The sequence below is a fragment of the Dendropsophus ebraccatus genome, chromosome 3 (genome assembly GCF_027789765.1).
Source record: "Dendropsophus ebraccatus isolate aDenEbr1 chromosome 3, aDenEbr1.pat, whole genome shotgun sequence".
Taxonomy (NCBI): domain Eukaryota; kingdom Metazoa; phylum Chordata; class Amphibia; order Anura; family Hylidae; genus Dendropsophus; species Dendropsophus ebraccatus.
In genome coordinates this window covers 153,719,579-153,736,984 of record NC_091456.1, presented here as the reverse complement: position 1 = coordinate 153,736,984, position 17,406 = coordinate 153,719,579, and the positions used below count along the sequence as shown (strand labels likewise).

General features: G+C 41.5%; 1 protein-coding gene across 1 annotated transcript in view; it reads left to right on the top strand.

The window, feature by feature from the left end:
• ST8SIA4 (ST8 alpha-N-acetyl-neuraminide alpha-2,8-sialyltransferase 4) overlaps positions 1 to 17,406 on the top strand; it is a 104,837-nt gene that overhangs the window by 31,672 nt on the left and 55,759 nt on the right. Inside the window, exon 3 of the mRNA XM_069964671.1 lies at positions 15,103 to 15,360. Within this exon, the coding sequence (XP_069820772.1) occupies positions 15,103 to 15,360 (258 nt within the window). The remainder of the gene's footprint in view (positions 1 to 15,102; positions 15,361 to 17,406) is intronic.

Below are 17,406 nucleotides of genomic sequence, written 5' to 3'. Positions count from 1 at the left end.
GGATTTATATTTGTATATGCATTTTATGAATTATTCGTTATTTAGATTTAAAAATTTTTTACAATTATGTAGACATTTAATTTATATGTATTATACCCTTCCTGTTAGCTGATGGAGATACGCGTCGGAGGTGGAGCGCACGCTGGAACGCAGGACATTTCCGGTCTTGTCATTCGACGTGGTACGCATCGTGGAACGCATGGCGTTTCCGGTTTTGTCGTGCGTCGCGTCACTTCCGGTCCGGCGCGAGATCCGCACAGCTCCTTCCTGATTATGTAAGTAATTATTGTTGTTATAAATAATAGGTTTGTGATAAGTACTGTTGGCTTGAAAAAGGTGGATCTAATACCCACCGAAACGCGTTGCCATCCTATTCTGGAAATAAAACCGCTTTGGTACTCATGACGGCTTACGGTTCATTGGTGCATATATACTGACAAGCGTCCTGGAGGGGGTCAGATCATTACTCAGGATTTTTCCCCCATAGTGAAGTAAGTGGACTTTATCACTTTTTGCAAGAATCTCACTATATTGACTAGTGTCTGTCTCTGAGCGCTTCTGTTTGTTTTTTCTATTTCACTCCATTTTCTCCACCCTCCTTGTCTTCAGCAACACCCCTGGGTGGGATTCTCCTCTGAAGCGCTGTTTCAATTGTGCAGATGTACCATAACAATAAGCACTTAAGATGAGAAATCCCATCCAGGCACGTTGCTGAAGACAAGGAAGATGCAGAGGAAGACCTAAGAGGTGTCACAGGCCTCAGGCATGGATGCTCTAGGCCCCTCCTTAATGGCACTGCTCCTCCGATTACCAATCGAACTTTGTATGTTGCCATATGGTGAGCATTGCTTTTGTGGTAAAATATTTTTATACTGTAATTCGGCTAAGATCATTGAGAAAAAAATAAAGGCATACAAGGTTATAGTATTTACAGCAAGCTGTGATCATCACAGATCTAACATATTACAGAATTGGATGTTAATCGCACAATTTGCGAAACTTTTTTTCTATGTTTTTAATTTCCTGAATTATTGTGGTCATGTTTATATAGCACCATCGTCAAAAGAAGTCAAACTTCCTAATTTCGCTATTAGGTCAGGTTTTTTTTTTGTTGTATTATATAATAAAAGCCCAGAGGCAACTATTCAAGCTCACATGACAGTAGTGAAAGTGGTAATAGCTAGATAAATTACAGTATTACAGACATTGGTACATTGGTGTTTTGTTTTTTTTGCAGTTATATATAGCACATGATCTATGTGAATCTAGAACAAGTATTGAGAGGTGGTGGTTGAATAATGACCTATGCATTATAAGTGTTTAAAGTGTCACTGTCGTATTTTTTTTTTTTTTTTTTGCAGAAATCAATAGTACAGGCAATTTTAAGAAACTTTAATTGGGTTTATTAGGCAAATATGCCATTATCTGCATTCAAAAAGACTTTCCCCAGGACCTTCGCCCTCATTCACTGCTCATTATCAGGAAATCTCCACTCTTTTACATCAGTCAAGCCCTGTGTAACCTATGGAGAGGGGAGGGGGGAGATTAGTCGCCAGCAGAGAACAAAGGATTACACAGTGGGAGTTGTGTGAAAGCCGGTATTCAGAGGTCAGAGAGGTCAGTGCAGACTTCAGAGGAGATAGCCCGGTGATGTAGCTGTAAATTAACTTTGTTGTCCTGTTTTGGTGCCTCATCTCCCTCCACCCTTGGTTCTCAGAGAAGTAAAGCAAAAAGTTTTACCATAGTAGAAAACTACTTATTAGTGATGGGTAATGGATTAGGCTAAATTTAGTCCTTATTTGTGTTTTCTTCTCCAATGTGTATGAATGAGGATGAACAAAAAGAGATGGTCCGGCCATCTCTGAGCCGTGCATACTATGGAGATACAGAATTACACCCAGAATCCTGCTGAGAACTCCATGTAGCCATAGGCTTGTTTGTACCCCTGTTTAGATGGGGATAGGGGTTTCCCAAGACTTCTGTTTCATAAAGCAGTTTATAAAGCACTCATTTCATAGATTGTTATGTTCATACTGTCTCCAAGAATCTCAACCTTGGTGTGAAGCTTCCTTAAAGGAGAAGTATTGTATTGCCCCCCCCCCCCCCCCCAAGTTATACCAATCACCAATATACACTTGGTACAATAAAATCCTTATAAAGTGCTTTTTCTCTGCAATTACTACTGCATCAAGGCTTCACTTCCTGGATAAAATAGTGATGTCACAAACCGACTCCCAGAGCTCTGCAGGCTGTGGCTGCTGGAGAAGACGATTGCAGAGAGATGCTCAGTGTCCCTCAGTGTCCCCCTGCTATCATCCTCTCCAGCAGCCACAGCCCGCACAGCTCTGGGAGTCGGGTCGTGACATCACCATTTTATCCAGGAAGTGACATTACCATGTTATCCAGGAAGTGAAGCCTTGATGCAGTAGTAAGTGCAGGGAAAAAAAGCACTTTATAAGCATTTCCTGTAAGAAGTGAATATTGGTGCTTTGTATAACTTTTAAGGGGCAATACAATACTTTAATAAAAATTTTAGCCGGACTTCTCCTTTTAAGAAAAAACAGGAGCTGTGCAGCAAGTCTACTGGTACCTAACATGGAAGCCTAGAAGACTGTACGTGTGCTCTGAAGTTTTCACACGTTTCTATGCAGCGCAAATCCTTGGAAGTCTGACTACAATGTCTTTTAAAGGAATCAAAATCCTGGGCTTAACTATACAGAGGGATAGAATCTCTGTGCAGGTGCCTTTTTTCTTTCAAACTGAGTAGTTACTGTATCTACTATGAATAACCTCTATATCTAATAAGGATGAGTGTATCTGAGGTTTAGTTCACAATGGCCTTTACTTCCAGGCAGGCAAAGGTGTACAGTTGCATACGCCTCCTATTGACTCAAATTGTAAGAAGAAAATAAAGTAGAGCAATTCATTATATAATAGCAAAGAGGAATTTTCCTTTTGCATTTTCTTTACTTATCAGCACCATAGACATGCAATCATTATTCTTTTCATTCTGTAAGCCAAGTGCAGCCACCTTACCTCTAAAGTCTATGGGAATTGCAGTGGCCAGGTACTGCTAAACAGGGATCTCTGGACCAAAGCTATAACTAACTGCTATCTCTTCTGAGTGTCCTCTGGTGGCGGTTTTTATCCTCAAGAACAAAGCGATCCAACAAAAAAATTCTGCATGCCCAACCATTCTCTTCCTTGACATTATTTGTCATTGGAGAGTTGGGCTCGGTTATCACATATCAAATGTGTATGAAAGTCTTAGCCTGCACTTATCGGGCATTTACTTTATTATGTACCATATTTTCCAGCGTATAAGACAACTGGGTGTATAAGACGACCCCCAACTTTTCCAGTTAAAATATAGAATTTGGAATATACTCGCCATATAAAACTACTGCTGTTCCCGTGCACATCAAATAAAAATTAATAAAAAGCATCAGACAGCAGTAAGATCTGAGAGGCCAAGAAGAAGGTCCAGTAATACCGGCAGGATACAAGGGCAGCCAGATAGGTGAAAGAGGTGTGTTTTTCTGGGCACAGCGCCACTCTACCGTCTTTTTTTCCATACCCCGGACACCTGCAGCTTGCTCTGCCCTTCATACGGTCACCGCATACAGCGGGGATGTGGCCTTTTTTGAGCCCCCCCCCCCCACACCGTATGGGGCGACCACAGGTTTTCCTTTCTGGTTCCGAATTTTTTTAGCACCCGCCCTATAAGACAACACTCAGCGTATAAGACGACCCCTGACTTTTGAAAAGATTTTTCTGAGTTAAAAAGTAGTCTTATATGCAAAAAAAAAAAAAAAAACAGGGGCATCAGTATCTAAGATGGGGAAAAGCCTTTAAGATTGTGTTTAAAGAGCAAGATTTACGTGAAGTTGAAAAGTACTTCACTAAAGTCTTAAAATACAATTTTACAGACAACCTATGAAGCCGTACAGAAGTGTGCACTGTATGAACCTGCATAACAATAAGATCTGAAAGGTCTCGGTGGCAGTGGGGTCGATAAAAATAGAAACGTCTTCAGGGCCATTTTATTCTGTAATATTGTGCATGGGAGCGACGTGCATTTATTATTTAACGCTGTATGCATTGTGTGTGGGTGCATGAAAAACGTAATGATTTGTTTATTGTAACACTGCCATCCTGGGCATATGTGAAAGCTGATGTCTGAATTTCAGTCGTCTGAACATGCGAATTGTTTTCCAGCTAATGCACTGACATAAAGAACATATGGAGCAAGTTACCATTTTTTTTAATAACATTATCCTTTTTTTTATTGCTTAGGCAGCTTTTTCGTTTATATCTGTAGTATTACTAGAGATGCATTTTACTATATGATCCCGCTATGTGCAGTTGTTTTTTATTAGCACATCATCTTGATGATGGATATCTGTAAGTGGATGGTATTTCTATGGCCAAGAAATAAAAGATGGATTATTTTCTTCTCCAAATTCTTTATACGGTAACATGAATTTTTATTGTCTTACATCTGTTAAACGAAATCTGTTAGCTTTATAGGGGTGTGCCCGGAAAACATACGCAGGTTAGTTGATGAGTAATCAGTGGGGGTCCAAAGGCAAAAAAGGACAACACTTAAAGGGGTACTCCTGCGCTGATAATCAATCAATCATAAACATAGTTTTTACATTTACCATCCCTCCTGAGTCTGTCTCCGTTTAAATTTCCCGCTGTTTGCAGGTCCCTGAAGCTCCAGTTGATGGCTTCATTTTTTCTTTACTTCCTGGTTTGGGCTTTCCCATGATGCACTCCTGTGATATCTAACTGCTTCTGTAGAACTGTTAGATGGCTTACATCTTATTTAGCCAATCAGAGCTGAGCAACCTGAGTCATGTGACAAAAGAAGGTTGGCTTAACAGGGCTTAGACCAGCCTCCCTCTTGATGATGTCATTGTCACAAAATGGCTGCCACAGAGCAGCCTGGGGTTAACAGTCATTAGGTAAGAATGAGTTTTCTTCACTTCCTGTGGGGGATTGAGGGGGGAAAAGATAGGTAAGAGGGCAGATAGGTGATTAAAGCATAATACTTAGTTATATAACTTTGTAATGTGTTTCAATTACTGAAAAAAAAGCTTTTAGCTGGAGTACCCCTTTAAGGCCCTATTATTTGCTAATAATCGTTTGGTTTAATAGCTAGTGTTGAAAGGCAATGATCAGCTGACATGCACAATGTCTGCTGATCCATGTATTACAACGATAATGGCAGTCTGCTTGCCATTGCTCCGTGTAATAGGACCTCTGCTATCTCCTATGGTCTCCTACTGCAGCTCCCAAAGGCCCCCCACTCTTACCCACTTGCTGTGTAACCATTGTGTAACAGGATCGGTGGCAGGAGACTGCCACTATCTCCTATGGGCTCCCTGGGCGATCTAAAGATCATCCGGGGAGCCCGTCCTGCAGCTCCCCGTGGCCTCCCCACAACTGCAGCATCTAGCAGTGTGGACAGAGGGAGAAATCTGTGAAGTGACCACAAAATCCTGATCCTCTAGCCATGGACATCATAGGCCTCACTGAGGTCTCTGATGTACTGCTATGGAAGCTGATCGGAAGGGGTGAGAGTGGAGGGCAGAAACTGTGGCAGTCCTCTTCAGGTTATCTTATTACCTGAGAAGCACTGCCAGGATCTCTGCCCATTCCCCTCTCTCCTGCTGCTGTCACACCTTCCCCTGAGCTGGCAGCATATTTAAATTCTGTACTGCAATGACTGAACCCGATCGTTTGTCATTGCAATAGAGGCTCCTATGATGCTTCTATTGCAATGACAGGACCTGGTTCTGTCACTATATAAAGGGATTCGAAGATGCCGCCAGCTCGCATAAGCTTGTGACAGTGGTAGGGGTGGGAGAGTAGCGGGCAGCCATAGTGCTTCAAGCTAATGGGATCATTATGGCTAAAGTGAAAAATGTGATCTGGGTGGCATTGAGTGGAGCCTTCCAAGACACATACACTGATCAGATTTCTATAGAAACCAAGAAAAATCTTCAGCTCAGATTCATATGATAATAGAGGTATATGGAGGAATAGTAGGGCCCCTACATGACCCTATTGTTAAGAGTTTTCAGCATCCATGTTTAGGAATAAAAGCAGCAGAACAGTGACAGAAAAGAACTGTCAGTAAAGCATCAGTAACAGATGAAGGTGGGAGAAATGACCCATGGAGAACTGGTTCAGGCTAACTTGAGTGACTATAATTGTAAATTATCACTAACATCTGTTTAGACTCCCTGGACATGACGGAAATTGATTTTAATGGGTGACCGTCAAGCTTTGAGCATTGATGCTGCTATTCACCAGCAGGTTTCAGCTTATCAAAATCCCAATGATCTTCTGTTTCTGACAGAAAACCTGTGATGAAAGGCTTTTATGTGGCTTAAATGGAAGGTGGTAGCCACAGCCTTAATATATTTTATCTTATTCTTCATAGAACCTTTTAATATTAACATATTATAAAAACAGGACACAATACCGTATAAAACGGGACATAGCAATTGTAATAAACATTGACAACCGATTTGAGATTATAACCACTTACATTGGCACCGCTATGTACAGTATATTGCTGTTATTTCACCATCACTTGCCAGGGTCTGCCCTTTACAGTTTGTGTCTTAACCATGGTAGACTGGTATCAATGACCTTGCACCATCTATAGACTGCAAGCTTTGTTTAAGACAAGCTACAGTGCTGAAAAATTGCCATTCCCTGCCCTAGGGAATCACCTTAGGACCATGTTCACACACACTTCAATGATTTTCAATGATCCTCCTTCTGAAACTGCTAGACAAAATATGCATGTACAGTAATACCTCAGTATTCGAACCACATTTCCCCCCCTGAAGTTTTTTTTTTGGTACTCGAACATTGTTTGGTATCAACAAAATCAGATAACTATTCAGCTAAAAGTTATTAAGATGTTCAGGCACCAAGGTTACAGGAGCGGGGATTCCCGTGACAGAAATCCCCGCTCTAAACATGTGGACTGCACCCAGAGAGGGTCTTCCCACCGAGCATTTCTATTTACCTGGAGCACCTGCAAGGTGATGTCCTCCCTCTCCGGGTAGCTGGCATCCTCAGCTGCATGGGAGACATGTTTGTCACTTGGGGAGGAAGAACCTCACTGTGCACAGAGCTTGGGTCAACCCCAGTACACAAATGGCATCCCCCAACAGCATCTCCTATGCAGGTTAGTGCGCCGGCCCCTGAAGAGGGAGGATGTCACTGTGCAGGAGCTCCTGGGCTGCTCTCATTCTCCTCCTGCATGTGATTGCTGGTAGTAAGAAGAGGGATGCATTTGGTGGATGCTGTTTGTGTATTGGGGGTGACCCAAGCTCTGTGCACAGTTACATCCTCCCTCCCCAGGCAGCCGGCTTGTCACCTATGAAGCTGAGCGCGCCAACTGCCTGGAGAGGGAGGACATCACTATGCTGGAGTTCTAGGACATCATAAATGCCTGGAGGGGAGCCGTTCTCTGGCTGACACCCACCAATTTAGAGTGGTGGATTCCTGTCATTATGACAGGATTCCCCGCTCCTTTACAGTAAGTAGTGGTGCATGATGCACCACCACTAACTGTTACTCCAGAAGAGGTAAGTGGTGATGCTATTGCATCATCACTTAACTCTTTACACTCTGTGGGCCGGGTGCTGTGCAAAAAAACAAATAAACACATTTACATTGTTCCCTATGGGAACACACAGCTTTGTTCTCAAACTGCTGTATTCTGGAACAACCTTCCAGAACCCATTGCGTTCGAAAACTGAGGTATTATTGTACTGTCATCAGTTCCCATAGCAGCAAGCTTATTATAAAATATATAGAGATGGTTATATAGACCGAAAATTATAACCTCTTCACTGTTTACATTGGTTGGTACTACACAGCCCCGTTATTTCAGTAGTGTCTGGGCAGCTTTGTCCTGCCTGTATATTAATGATGGCCCATCCTAAGGACATCAATTTTAATATCATCCCTTAGAAACCAAGTACTAGAACCTTGAAGTCTAACATTCATGTTAAGTTTACAGTATCTTGAAATGTGTTCTTGCCAGGAAGAGAGACCCGAGCATGGCATTTTAATGTCCTCATTAATATTTCCATCAAGTCACATCCTATTAACATGTTGCATCTCTGAGAGTAACATTTATAGCTTTGTATGCAATGTGTTATCGCTCAGCAGCAAACAGAATCTAATGGCGCTAATGAGTGAAAAGTAACAGTGAGCGATTCCATTATATCTCTTATTAACACAGAATGGATCATGTTTACATGCCACCAGCAGCTATTACACTTCCTTTGTTATTCTCGGTTCACACAAATAGTTTTTTTTGACTGGGCTTGATAATTAATATTGACAGTTTTTATTAGTTCAATTTAGATAAAGTAGCAACATGATATAATATAATTAATTCAGTCATTTGTAATAACTTGATAAGGACAGTGCTTCTGTTTTCAGTGGAGGAATTAGAAGTTCATTCTTACAAAACAATGTGGGCCGTGTCACTATTTTACTTTTTCCCCCAAAAATTAAATAAATGTGCAAATACATTCATTTTGCAAACTTGCCTTCTTAGAAACATACAAGATTGTTAGCAGAAAAAGACCACAGGGTCCATCTACTCTGCTCTTTTAGTATTTCCTTTCTTATTATCTTAGGATAGATGTATGTTTATCCCAGACATGTTTAAATTCTGTTATTGTAGATTTACCGACTACATCTGCTGTAAGATTGTTCCAGGCATCTACTACTCTTTCAGCAAAGTATTATTTCCTTGTGTTGTTTTTAAACCTCAGATTGTGCCCCTTATCCTTGTGTTCAGTTTTTCTAAAGATACTTTCCTCCTGAACCTTATTTAATTCCTTAACATACTTAAAGGTTTCAATCATGTCCCCCCTTTCCCTTCTTTCCTCCAGACTATACAGATTCAAATCCTTAAGTCTTTCCTGATGGTTTATGCCTCACACCCTCCACCATTTTTGTAGCCCGTCTTTGGACTCGTTCTATTTTATCAGTATCCTTTGGTAGGTGAGGTCTCCAGAACTGGACACAGTATTCCAGATGTGGCCTCACCAGAGCTCTATACAGCGGGATTACAATCTCCCTCTTCCTACTGGTTATACCTCTAGCTATACAGCCCAGCATGTGATTTGCTTTCTGCAGCCTGGTTGCACTGGTGACTCATTTTAAAGCTGTCAGAAATCACCCGATCAAACATTGTGACATATCTTTTCAATATGACAGGAACACTTTAATAAGTGTTTAAAGCAACTCCGTACCCACAATCTGACCCCCCCCCCCCACCCCACCCCAAACCGCTTGTACCTTCAAATAGCTGCTTTTAATCCAAGACCTGTCCTGGGGTCCGTTCGGCAGGTGATGCAGTTATTGTCATAAAAACAACTTTTAATCCGGCAGCGCTGTGTCTAACAGCCGGGTCTTACATTTGTATATGCATTAGGCTGGCACACCCTCTATGTCCTTCCTCCCCACCCTCCTCATCATTAGGAATACTCCAGGCAGATTGCTTCCTATTTCTCACCTGTGTGTATAATGAACATGGGTTGGATCGTAAATACACTTGTGAAAGCTCAAAAAGCAGTAAATGTTCCTGGATCATTTCTAATGATGAGGAGGGTGGGAAGGAAGGACGGAGAGGTGGTGCTAGCCTAATGCATATACAAATGTAAGCCCCGGCCGTTAGACACAGCGCTGCCGGATTAAAAGTTGTTTTTATGACAATAACTGCATCACCTGCCGAACGGACCCCAGGACAGATCTTGGATTAAAAGCAGCTATCCGAAGGTACAAGTGGTTTGGGGGGGACAGATTGTGGGTATGGAGTCGCTTTAACAATACTTACTTGTATATGTATATGTTCAATTGCACTGATAATATCTGAGTAGGTCTGCCAAGACCTAATAGAAGTACAAGGATAGCTGACCATGGGGCCCTCAATGGCTACCAGTGGGATGCTGATAGTGGCAGATTAAACTCTGCCAATCTAAACTTAGATTTCACTGTTGATTGCAAAAACTTAGGGGTAAATGGTTAGAAACCAATGTTTCTCTGATCCTAACCATTGCAGTAGGAGCTTGGCTGTGCCCGCAAGTAACTTTTGTGTCCTAACATAGGTGTTACTAACATTGTGTTACACTTTATATGGATACTGTGGCAGCAATCGAATTTGCACTATGAATAAGAGATCCACTCTCCATACTGTCTCTTTTTCCATTAAAAAATGCTAATGGTTCCCGGGACAAAAGAGCAAAAATATTCTCAAATATTTCCTTTGGGACCTTTTTCCTTTCACGCTTGCTCTGCCGTCTGTTCCCAATTCTGATGCAAACAGATAACAATTACATTGTCATGTGCATCTAAAATGACTAAAGGTGATATTTCTCATCGGATTTTATATAATATAATCCATTTATGAGTTCAAAACGTTATTCAAAGGCACAGAGAAAATAAGCCGTTCAACAGCTGGAAGATCTGGTGACCAACAAGTCAGGTTTGTACTGTGCATTTGTTATTCGTTGAAATATAATTTTTTTTTTTTAGTTTTTTTTTTTTTTTTTTTTATTTGTTTAATTAGAAGTATAATAAAAAGAGATAGTAGATTGACTTTGCATATTATATTAGGTGTAACAACAATGGCCGTACACTAGACTGGAAAAATACTGTAGGCTTCACCATTAGTAGTCACATCACCAAGGTCGTAACAATGGATCCTGGTACTCAGATCCCCTATGATAGGGCAGAAAAGTTAGACATAGTAGTTCCTAAAAAGAAATCATTCAGGCTAGTATCAAAAGTCAAAAAAAGACAACTCCCCATAGATGTCACTGGCTATAGGAGGTCGTAGTCCTGCAGGTAGTAGTGGTTGTGTTGCAGGATAATTACAAGAACAAAAACACATCAGTACAACAAGAACAGAAGAACTCAAAAACTAAACAGATTGAACAGGACCAACAGCTATGGCAGCAGCAGCGACTAGCATTCAATATTTTCAGTATCTTAGGTTCGTAGCAGGACCCTCAAATAGACTCAGGGCATAACCCAGAACCAGACACAGCAAACACCCGGCATGCACCAGTACTCCAGCAGAAATTGGCCCTGCTGCAAGCAACTGTCTGACAATAAAGGCAGAGGGAGCTGCCGTGATGGAACAAGTCCCATCCAATTATCTTATAGGTTGTCATGCGGGATTGAACGCTGCCATCGGGTGTATAGATGAAAGAGGTAGGCGAAACCTGAGCACATGCTCACCTAGTCTAAAAACCTCTACATCCATAACATCATTAAATGTGGATCATATTATTTTGATTCTGAGAAGCCGTAAATGTATATATAATCATCTTCTTCTTTTTTTTTTTTTTTTTTTTTTTTTACTTTCTTGCCATATTCTGAAGAATTTCATAACCCAAACTGGAAAATAAATAAATAAGCAGGTGGTCTTTTTGCCTTTTAGGAGAATACTCTAGTAGTCTGTCTCTGTCTGTCTGTCTATCTGTCTATCTATCTATCTATCTATCTATATATCTGTACTGTATAAGACTGCTGGAGTGCATATACAGTACAGTAGTAGTACAGTCAGTGCACCACCATCTCCCATCCTGTACTGTATAAGACTGCTGGAGTGCATATACAGTACAGTAGTAGTACAGTCAGTGCACCACCATCTCCCATCCTGTACTGTATTAGACTGCTGGAGTGCATATACAGTACAATAGTAGTACAGTCAGGGCACCACCATCTCCCATCCTGTACTGTATAAGACTGCTGGAGTGCATATACAGCACAGAAGTAGTACAGTAAGTGCACCACCACCTCCCATCCCTTACAGTGCTGGAGTGCATATACAGTACGGTAGTAGTAGAGTCAGGGCACCACCATCTCCCATCCTGTACTGTTAAGTGTCACTGTCGTTAATTTTTTTTTTTACAGAAATCAATAGTCCAGGCGATTTTAAAAAACTTGGTAATTGGGTTTATTAGCCAAATATGCCATTATGTAAAAAAGCCTTTTCCCAGGTCCCCCCTCCTCTCCTTTCTTTCATTCACTCCTCAGAATCAGGAAACAGTACAGTAGTAGTACAGTCAGTGCACCACCATCTCCCATCCCTTACAGTGCTGGAGTGCATATACAGTACAGTAGTAGTACAGTCAGGGCACCACCATCTCCCATCCTGTACTGTATAAGACTGCTGGAGTGCATATACAGTACAGTAGTAGTACAGTCATAGCACCACAATCTCCCATCCTGTACTGTATAAGACTGCTGGAGCGCATATATAGTACAGTAATATACAGTACAGGATGGGAGATTGTGGTGCACTGACTGTACTAAGACTGCTGGAGCGCATATACAGTACAGTAATAGTACAGTCATAGCACCACAATCTCCCATCCTGTACTGTATAAGACTGCTGGAGTGCATATACAGTACAGTAATAGTACAGTCATAGCACCACAATCTCCCATCCTGTACTGTATAAGACTGCTGGAGTGCATATACAGTACAGTAGGAGTACAGTCAGTGCACCACCATCTCCCATCCCTTACAGTGCTGGAGTGCATATACAGTACAGTAGTAGTACAGTCAGGGCACCACCATCTCCCATCCTGTACAGTACTGTATAAGACTGCTGGAGTGCATATACAGTACAGTAATAGTACAGTCATAGCACCACAATCTCCCATCCTGTACTGTATAAGACTGCTGGAGTGCATATACAGTACAGTAGGAGTACAGTCAGTGCACCATCTCCCATCCTGTACTGTATAAGACTGCTGGAGTGCATATACAGTACAGTAGGAGTACAGTCAGTGCACCATCTCCCATCCTGTACTGTATAAGACTGCTGGAGCGCATATACAGTACAGTAGTAGTACAGTCAGGGCACAACCATCTCCCATCTGTTACAGTGCTGGGGGGGGGGGGGACTTTATACAGTAAAGGATGAGTGAGGAGTTAGTGACTACTGTACTATACTTGCTGGTTTTGTTGAATGTTTCTTGTGTATAATGTCCTGCACAGTACATAGTGCTGCTCTGTAATGTCCTGTACAGTATATGGTGCTGCTCTGTAATATACTGTATAGATGAAACTGGGCACTTTTTAATGTAATATATGGGTATTTTAAGTAATTATTGGTGGGTGCTGGAACCAATTAAACACATTAACATTGTTTCCTATGGGAAGACACTGCTCCGTTCTCAGACTGCCTTTCGGAACCAATTAAGTTCGAGAACTAAGGTACCACTGTATTTGTAGTTGCACTTTAAGAGATTGTACCTGGAATAAAAGTGTGTACATAGGGTCCACAGAGTAGGAGAACCCCAGTCCCTAGGCAGGTGAGCACATGCGTGTTTGCATCTTGTCCTCATCTATAATAGAATAGGCTTCTCCATTTCTTTGTTTAAAAGGCTCAATAGGTTCATACCACCTAAGGGAAAGGGCAAGGGAGTTATTCTGAGCTGCGTCTATTGCTCCCTTGTCTCATAGCTTGCCTTATAACTTGTCACCCCTCCCCTTAATGTACATACATTTTATATATACCTGTATAACACTTGACTGAATATTTTTTCTGCTTAAAAATGGCTTAATTTCACCGGTGTCACCTTGGTGGGGGGGGGGGGGGGTTTACGGGACTTGGGGCCGGGGAGAGGGAAATGAAGTGATTTTAGAGCAGAAAGAATTAAAGTAATAATAATAGCAATGATGGTGATAATAATAAAAATAATATTAATAATACTTTTATTTGTCGAGCGCTATAAGGCCACAGTGGTAACCACTGAGCCACCGTGCTGGCCACAAGTTTAAGACCCTGTTCACACAATGATTTTTTTTTTTCAGCAAATTACATTCATTGTTGCAGATTGTAACCCCGGCCGCTATTTATTGAAAGTCTGAAATAACATTGTATACACTATGGCTGTTGTTCCACAGAAAACAATCTGTATACACTGCGGCTGCTGTTGGGTGTGGCCGCACAGAAAACTGACATGTTCATTTTGTGCGGCCGCTATTCACTGTGTAAGTACGGCTCACGGCCATGTCACAGAACGCTCACTTTCTTACAGTGTCTATGTGTCTGTACACTGATTTCGATCACTTTAATTTGTAAAAACTTGCCAGATACAATATTGTTGACGACATGATCCCAGATTTTCAGGAGTGCTAAAAAAAATTAGATTGCAAGATTTTTAAATATTGAATGTATTTTCCTCATGCAAATGGGTTAAGGGCACTGGTCTTAGAAGGTTATACAGATTTGTAAATTTCTTAAAAAAAAAAAAAAACCTCAAGCCTTCCAGTACTTATCAACTGCTGTATGTCCTACAGGTAGCGATGTATTCTTTCCAGTCTGACACAGTGCTCTCTGCTGTCACCTCTGTCCGTGTCAGGAACTGCACGGAGCAGTAGAAAATCCCTACTGCTTATACGTGGTAGTTTGTAAAAATAAATAATAAGTACCCAAAATTTATACAGAATTATAAATAACCTCTGTTTAAAAAAGTAAGCCTTTGCATACTTATCAGCTACTGTATGCCCTGCAAAAAGCAGAATATTCTGTTCAGTCTAACATAAAGCTTCCTGTTGCCACCTCTGTCTGTTTCAGGAACTGTTGAGAATTAGGTAAGTTTTCTTTGACACAGACAGAGGTGGCAGTAGAGAGCACCATGTCAGACTGGAAAGAATACACCACTTCCTGCAGGACATACAACAGCTGGTAAGTACTGGAAGACTTATAGGTTTATTTTATAAGTAATTTACAACTTTATATATTTTCTGGCACCAGTTGATTTGGAATTTTTTTCTATTTGTCCAGTAATCCTTAAAGGAATTGCACAGGAAGCTTTCAAAAATAATTTTTCTTTGTTCAGTGCTATCAGTAAGATAACTGCGACGTATTTCAGGTATTAGTATGAGTGATGGCGCGAGCTAAACTAATGTCTGCATAAACCAAGTCAAATTAACATAAAATAGCTGCATTGTTTTTCCGATGGAGTTTTTGGTGTAGGTATTGCCTGCCTTAAATCATAGGTTTTATTTTTTTTTCTTCTTTTCTTGTAGGAAAGATATCCTCCGATTTCTGGATGCAGAGAGAGATGTATCTGTAGTTAAAAGCAGCTTCAAGCCGGGGGACGTAATCCATTATGTTCTGGATAGACGCCGTACTCTAAATATTTCCCAGAATCTGCACAGTCTTTTGCCCGAAGTATCACCGATGAAGAGCCGCCGCTTTCAGACCTGTGCAGTCGTGGGTAATTCTGGAATCCTTCTCAACAGTGGATGTGGCAAGGAGATTGACAGCCATGACTTTGTAATAAGGTGAGCCGCTGTCTGTTTCTAGAGATTATCGCTTCATATGTATCATAGGAGCTTATCAGTCTCTGGCGCTTGACGATGATATATCAAAGTCACAAAATGAAAAGAACCTGGACTAGATGAAGTGATGTATTTAATGCTATTTTTCACCTTCAGAAGTGCCGCATTTTGTGGCAGGTTTACTTGAAGTATTATAATCATAGGGTTTAAAACAAATTAAAGTAGAATTATTATTTTTAAATCACTTTTTTTTTTTCTTATGATTGATCTTGTTGTGCGTTAAAGGGGTTATCCAGGCTTAGAAAAACATGGCTGCTTTCTTCCAGAAACAGCACCTCTCCTCAGTTTGGGTGTGGGTTTTGCAGCTCAGTTCCATTGAAGTGAATGGGGCTGAATTGTAATCGCACAAAAACCACAAAAAAGGCAACAGCTCACCACTAATGGCAAGATACAGAACCAATACAGAGATGAAATGAAAATCACTGAAAACAGCCCCCCCCCCCCCGACTCATACAAAAAAATCTCCATAAGAATAATGAGGCTTATGTTGACCATTTGAAAATAGTGTAAACCATCCCACCATGATAAGGTGGCCTCATGCCAGGATAGACCTACCCTGTACTTTGGACTCTCCATGGCATATAATAAGCCTGTGCTCTGTGCATTTAAGAGATGAATTGTAATACCACACACTCTGAGGACAGGGGTGATGCTGTGTAGGTGCAAGAAAGTAGTTGTGTTTTTTTCCCCTAATCCTGAATAACCCCTTTAAATGGAAAAAGATAGCGGCATATCTATGCTGCAAGGACTTTGCTGTGTTTATAGCTCTCGGTGGTCCCACAGAACTTAGCTCTGAGACCAATATGTAGTTAGAAATCCTGAGCATGAAAACCATCACACATTAGCTTAACAAAAATGACAGACTTGACTATAAATCCTCATAAGTGCAGTTTTTAATATTCTCTATTGATCTAAAAGATGGTGGATTTTCAAAGGTGCCCTGTTCTGGCAGCTGTTACATGCCATATGGACCCTAAGTGGCTTGTAAATCTATATCGGTACATAGAGTAATATTTCCCCTACCATTCTTTTTCTTCTATTGATCTGACACTGTTCACATCTGCTTTGTGATTTCATATATAACAAAAGCCATGGCATGGTGCCCACTCCATTCTGTGGATACCAGGATATCATACCATTATAATGGGGTCCACATTGAATTATTAGGGTCCATCAAGTTCCATTGTGATGTCTGTGATTATTACAATAGGGGGTTACAATGCAGGTGTGAGCACTGTAGTTTTGTAGTGCAGAAAGGTCCGCAGAGCATCAGTTAAGAGTCACAAAACATGGGACTAGCCAGATATACCTCCAGGGAAGTTCCTAGCAAAAGGATGGTTTCTTTACGGAGACCACCAAAACCACCATGGCCGGTTCAGTCAGTATTACAAATCTGATGATATGACCAGGGAAATACCAAAGCCAGGTATCCATCCACAGACAGCTGTTTTGCGGTGTTGCCCCTCATCAGTGTAGAGCAGGATTCTGGCTAGGTGGGAGCAATGCCTAGTAGACCAACATAGATCAAACAGATCACTGATCTCAGGGAGATCCGTGGACTCTCAAAAAGAAGACTTGCCAGATGTTCCTCCAGAGAAGGACCTAGAAAAAGGATGGCTTAGTTTTATAGTAAGGCTATGTTCCCACTATGTGAGAGACCGGCCGTTCCGTGACCCCGGCCGGGTCACGGAACGGCCGGTCTCTGCCCGAATCATCCCGGACGGTACTTAAGTACTGGTCGGGTGATCTTTCTGGACGCAGAGCTCTGAAGCAGGCGCATTAGCGCGTGCCCGCATCAGAGCTTCCCATACCACACAATGAAGCAAGCGACCGGAGCCGCTTGCTTCATTGTGTGCACTGACAGGGTTTCCTACGGTCGCAATTCATTAAATTGCGGCAGCAGAAAACTGACATGTCAGTTATTTGTGGCCCCGCACGGGATCGCGTCCGGAGCGTATACGATGTGTAAATGCTCTGGCTGGGATCCTA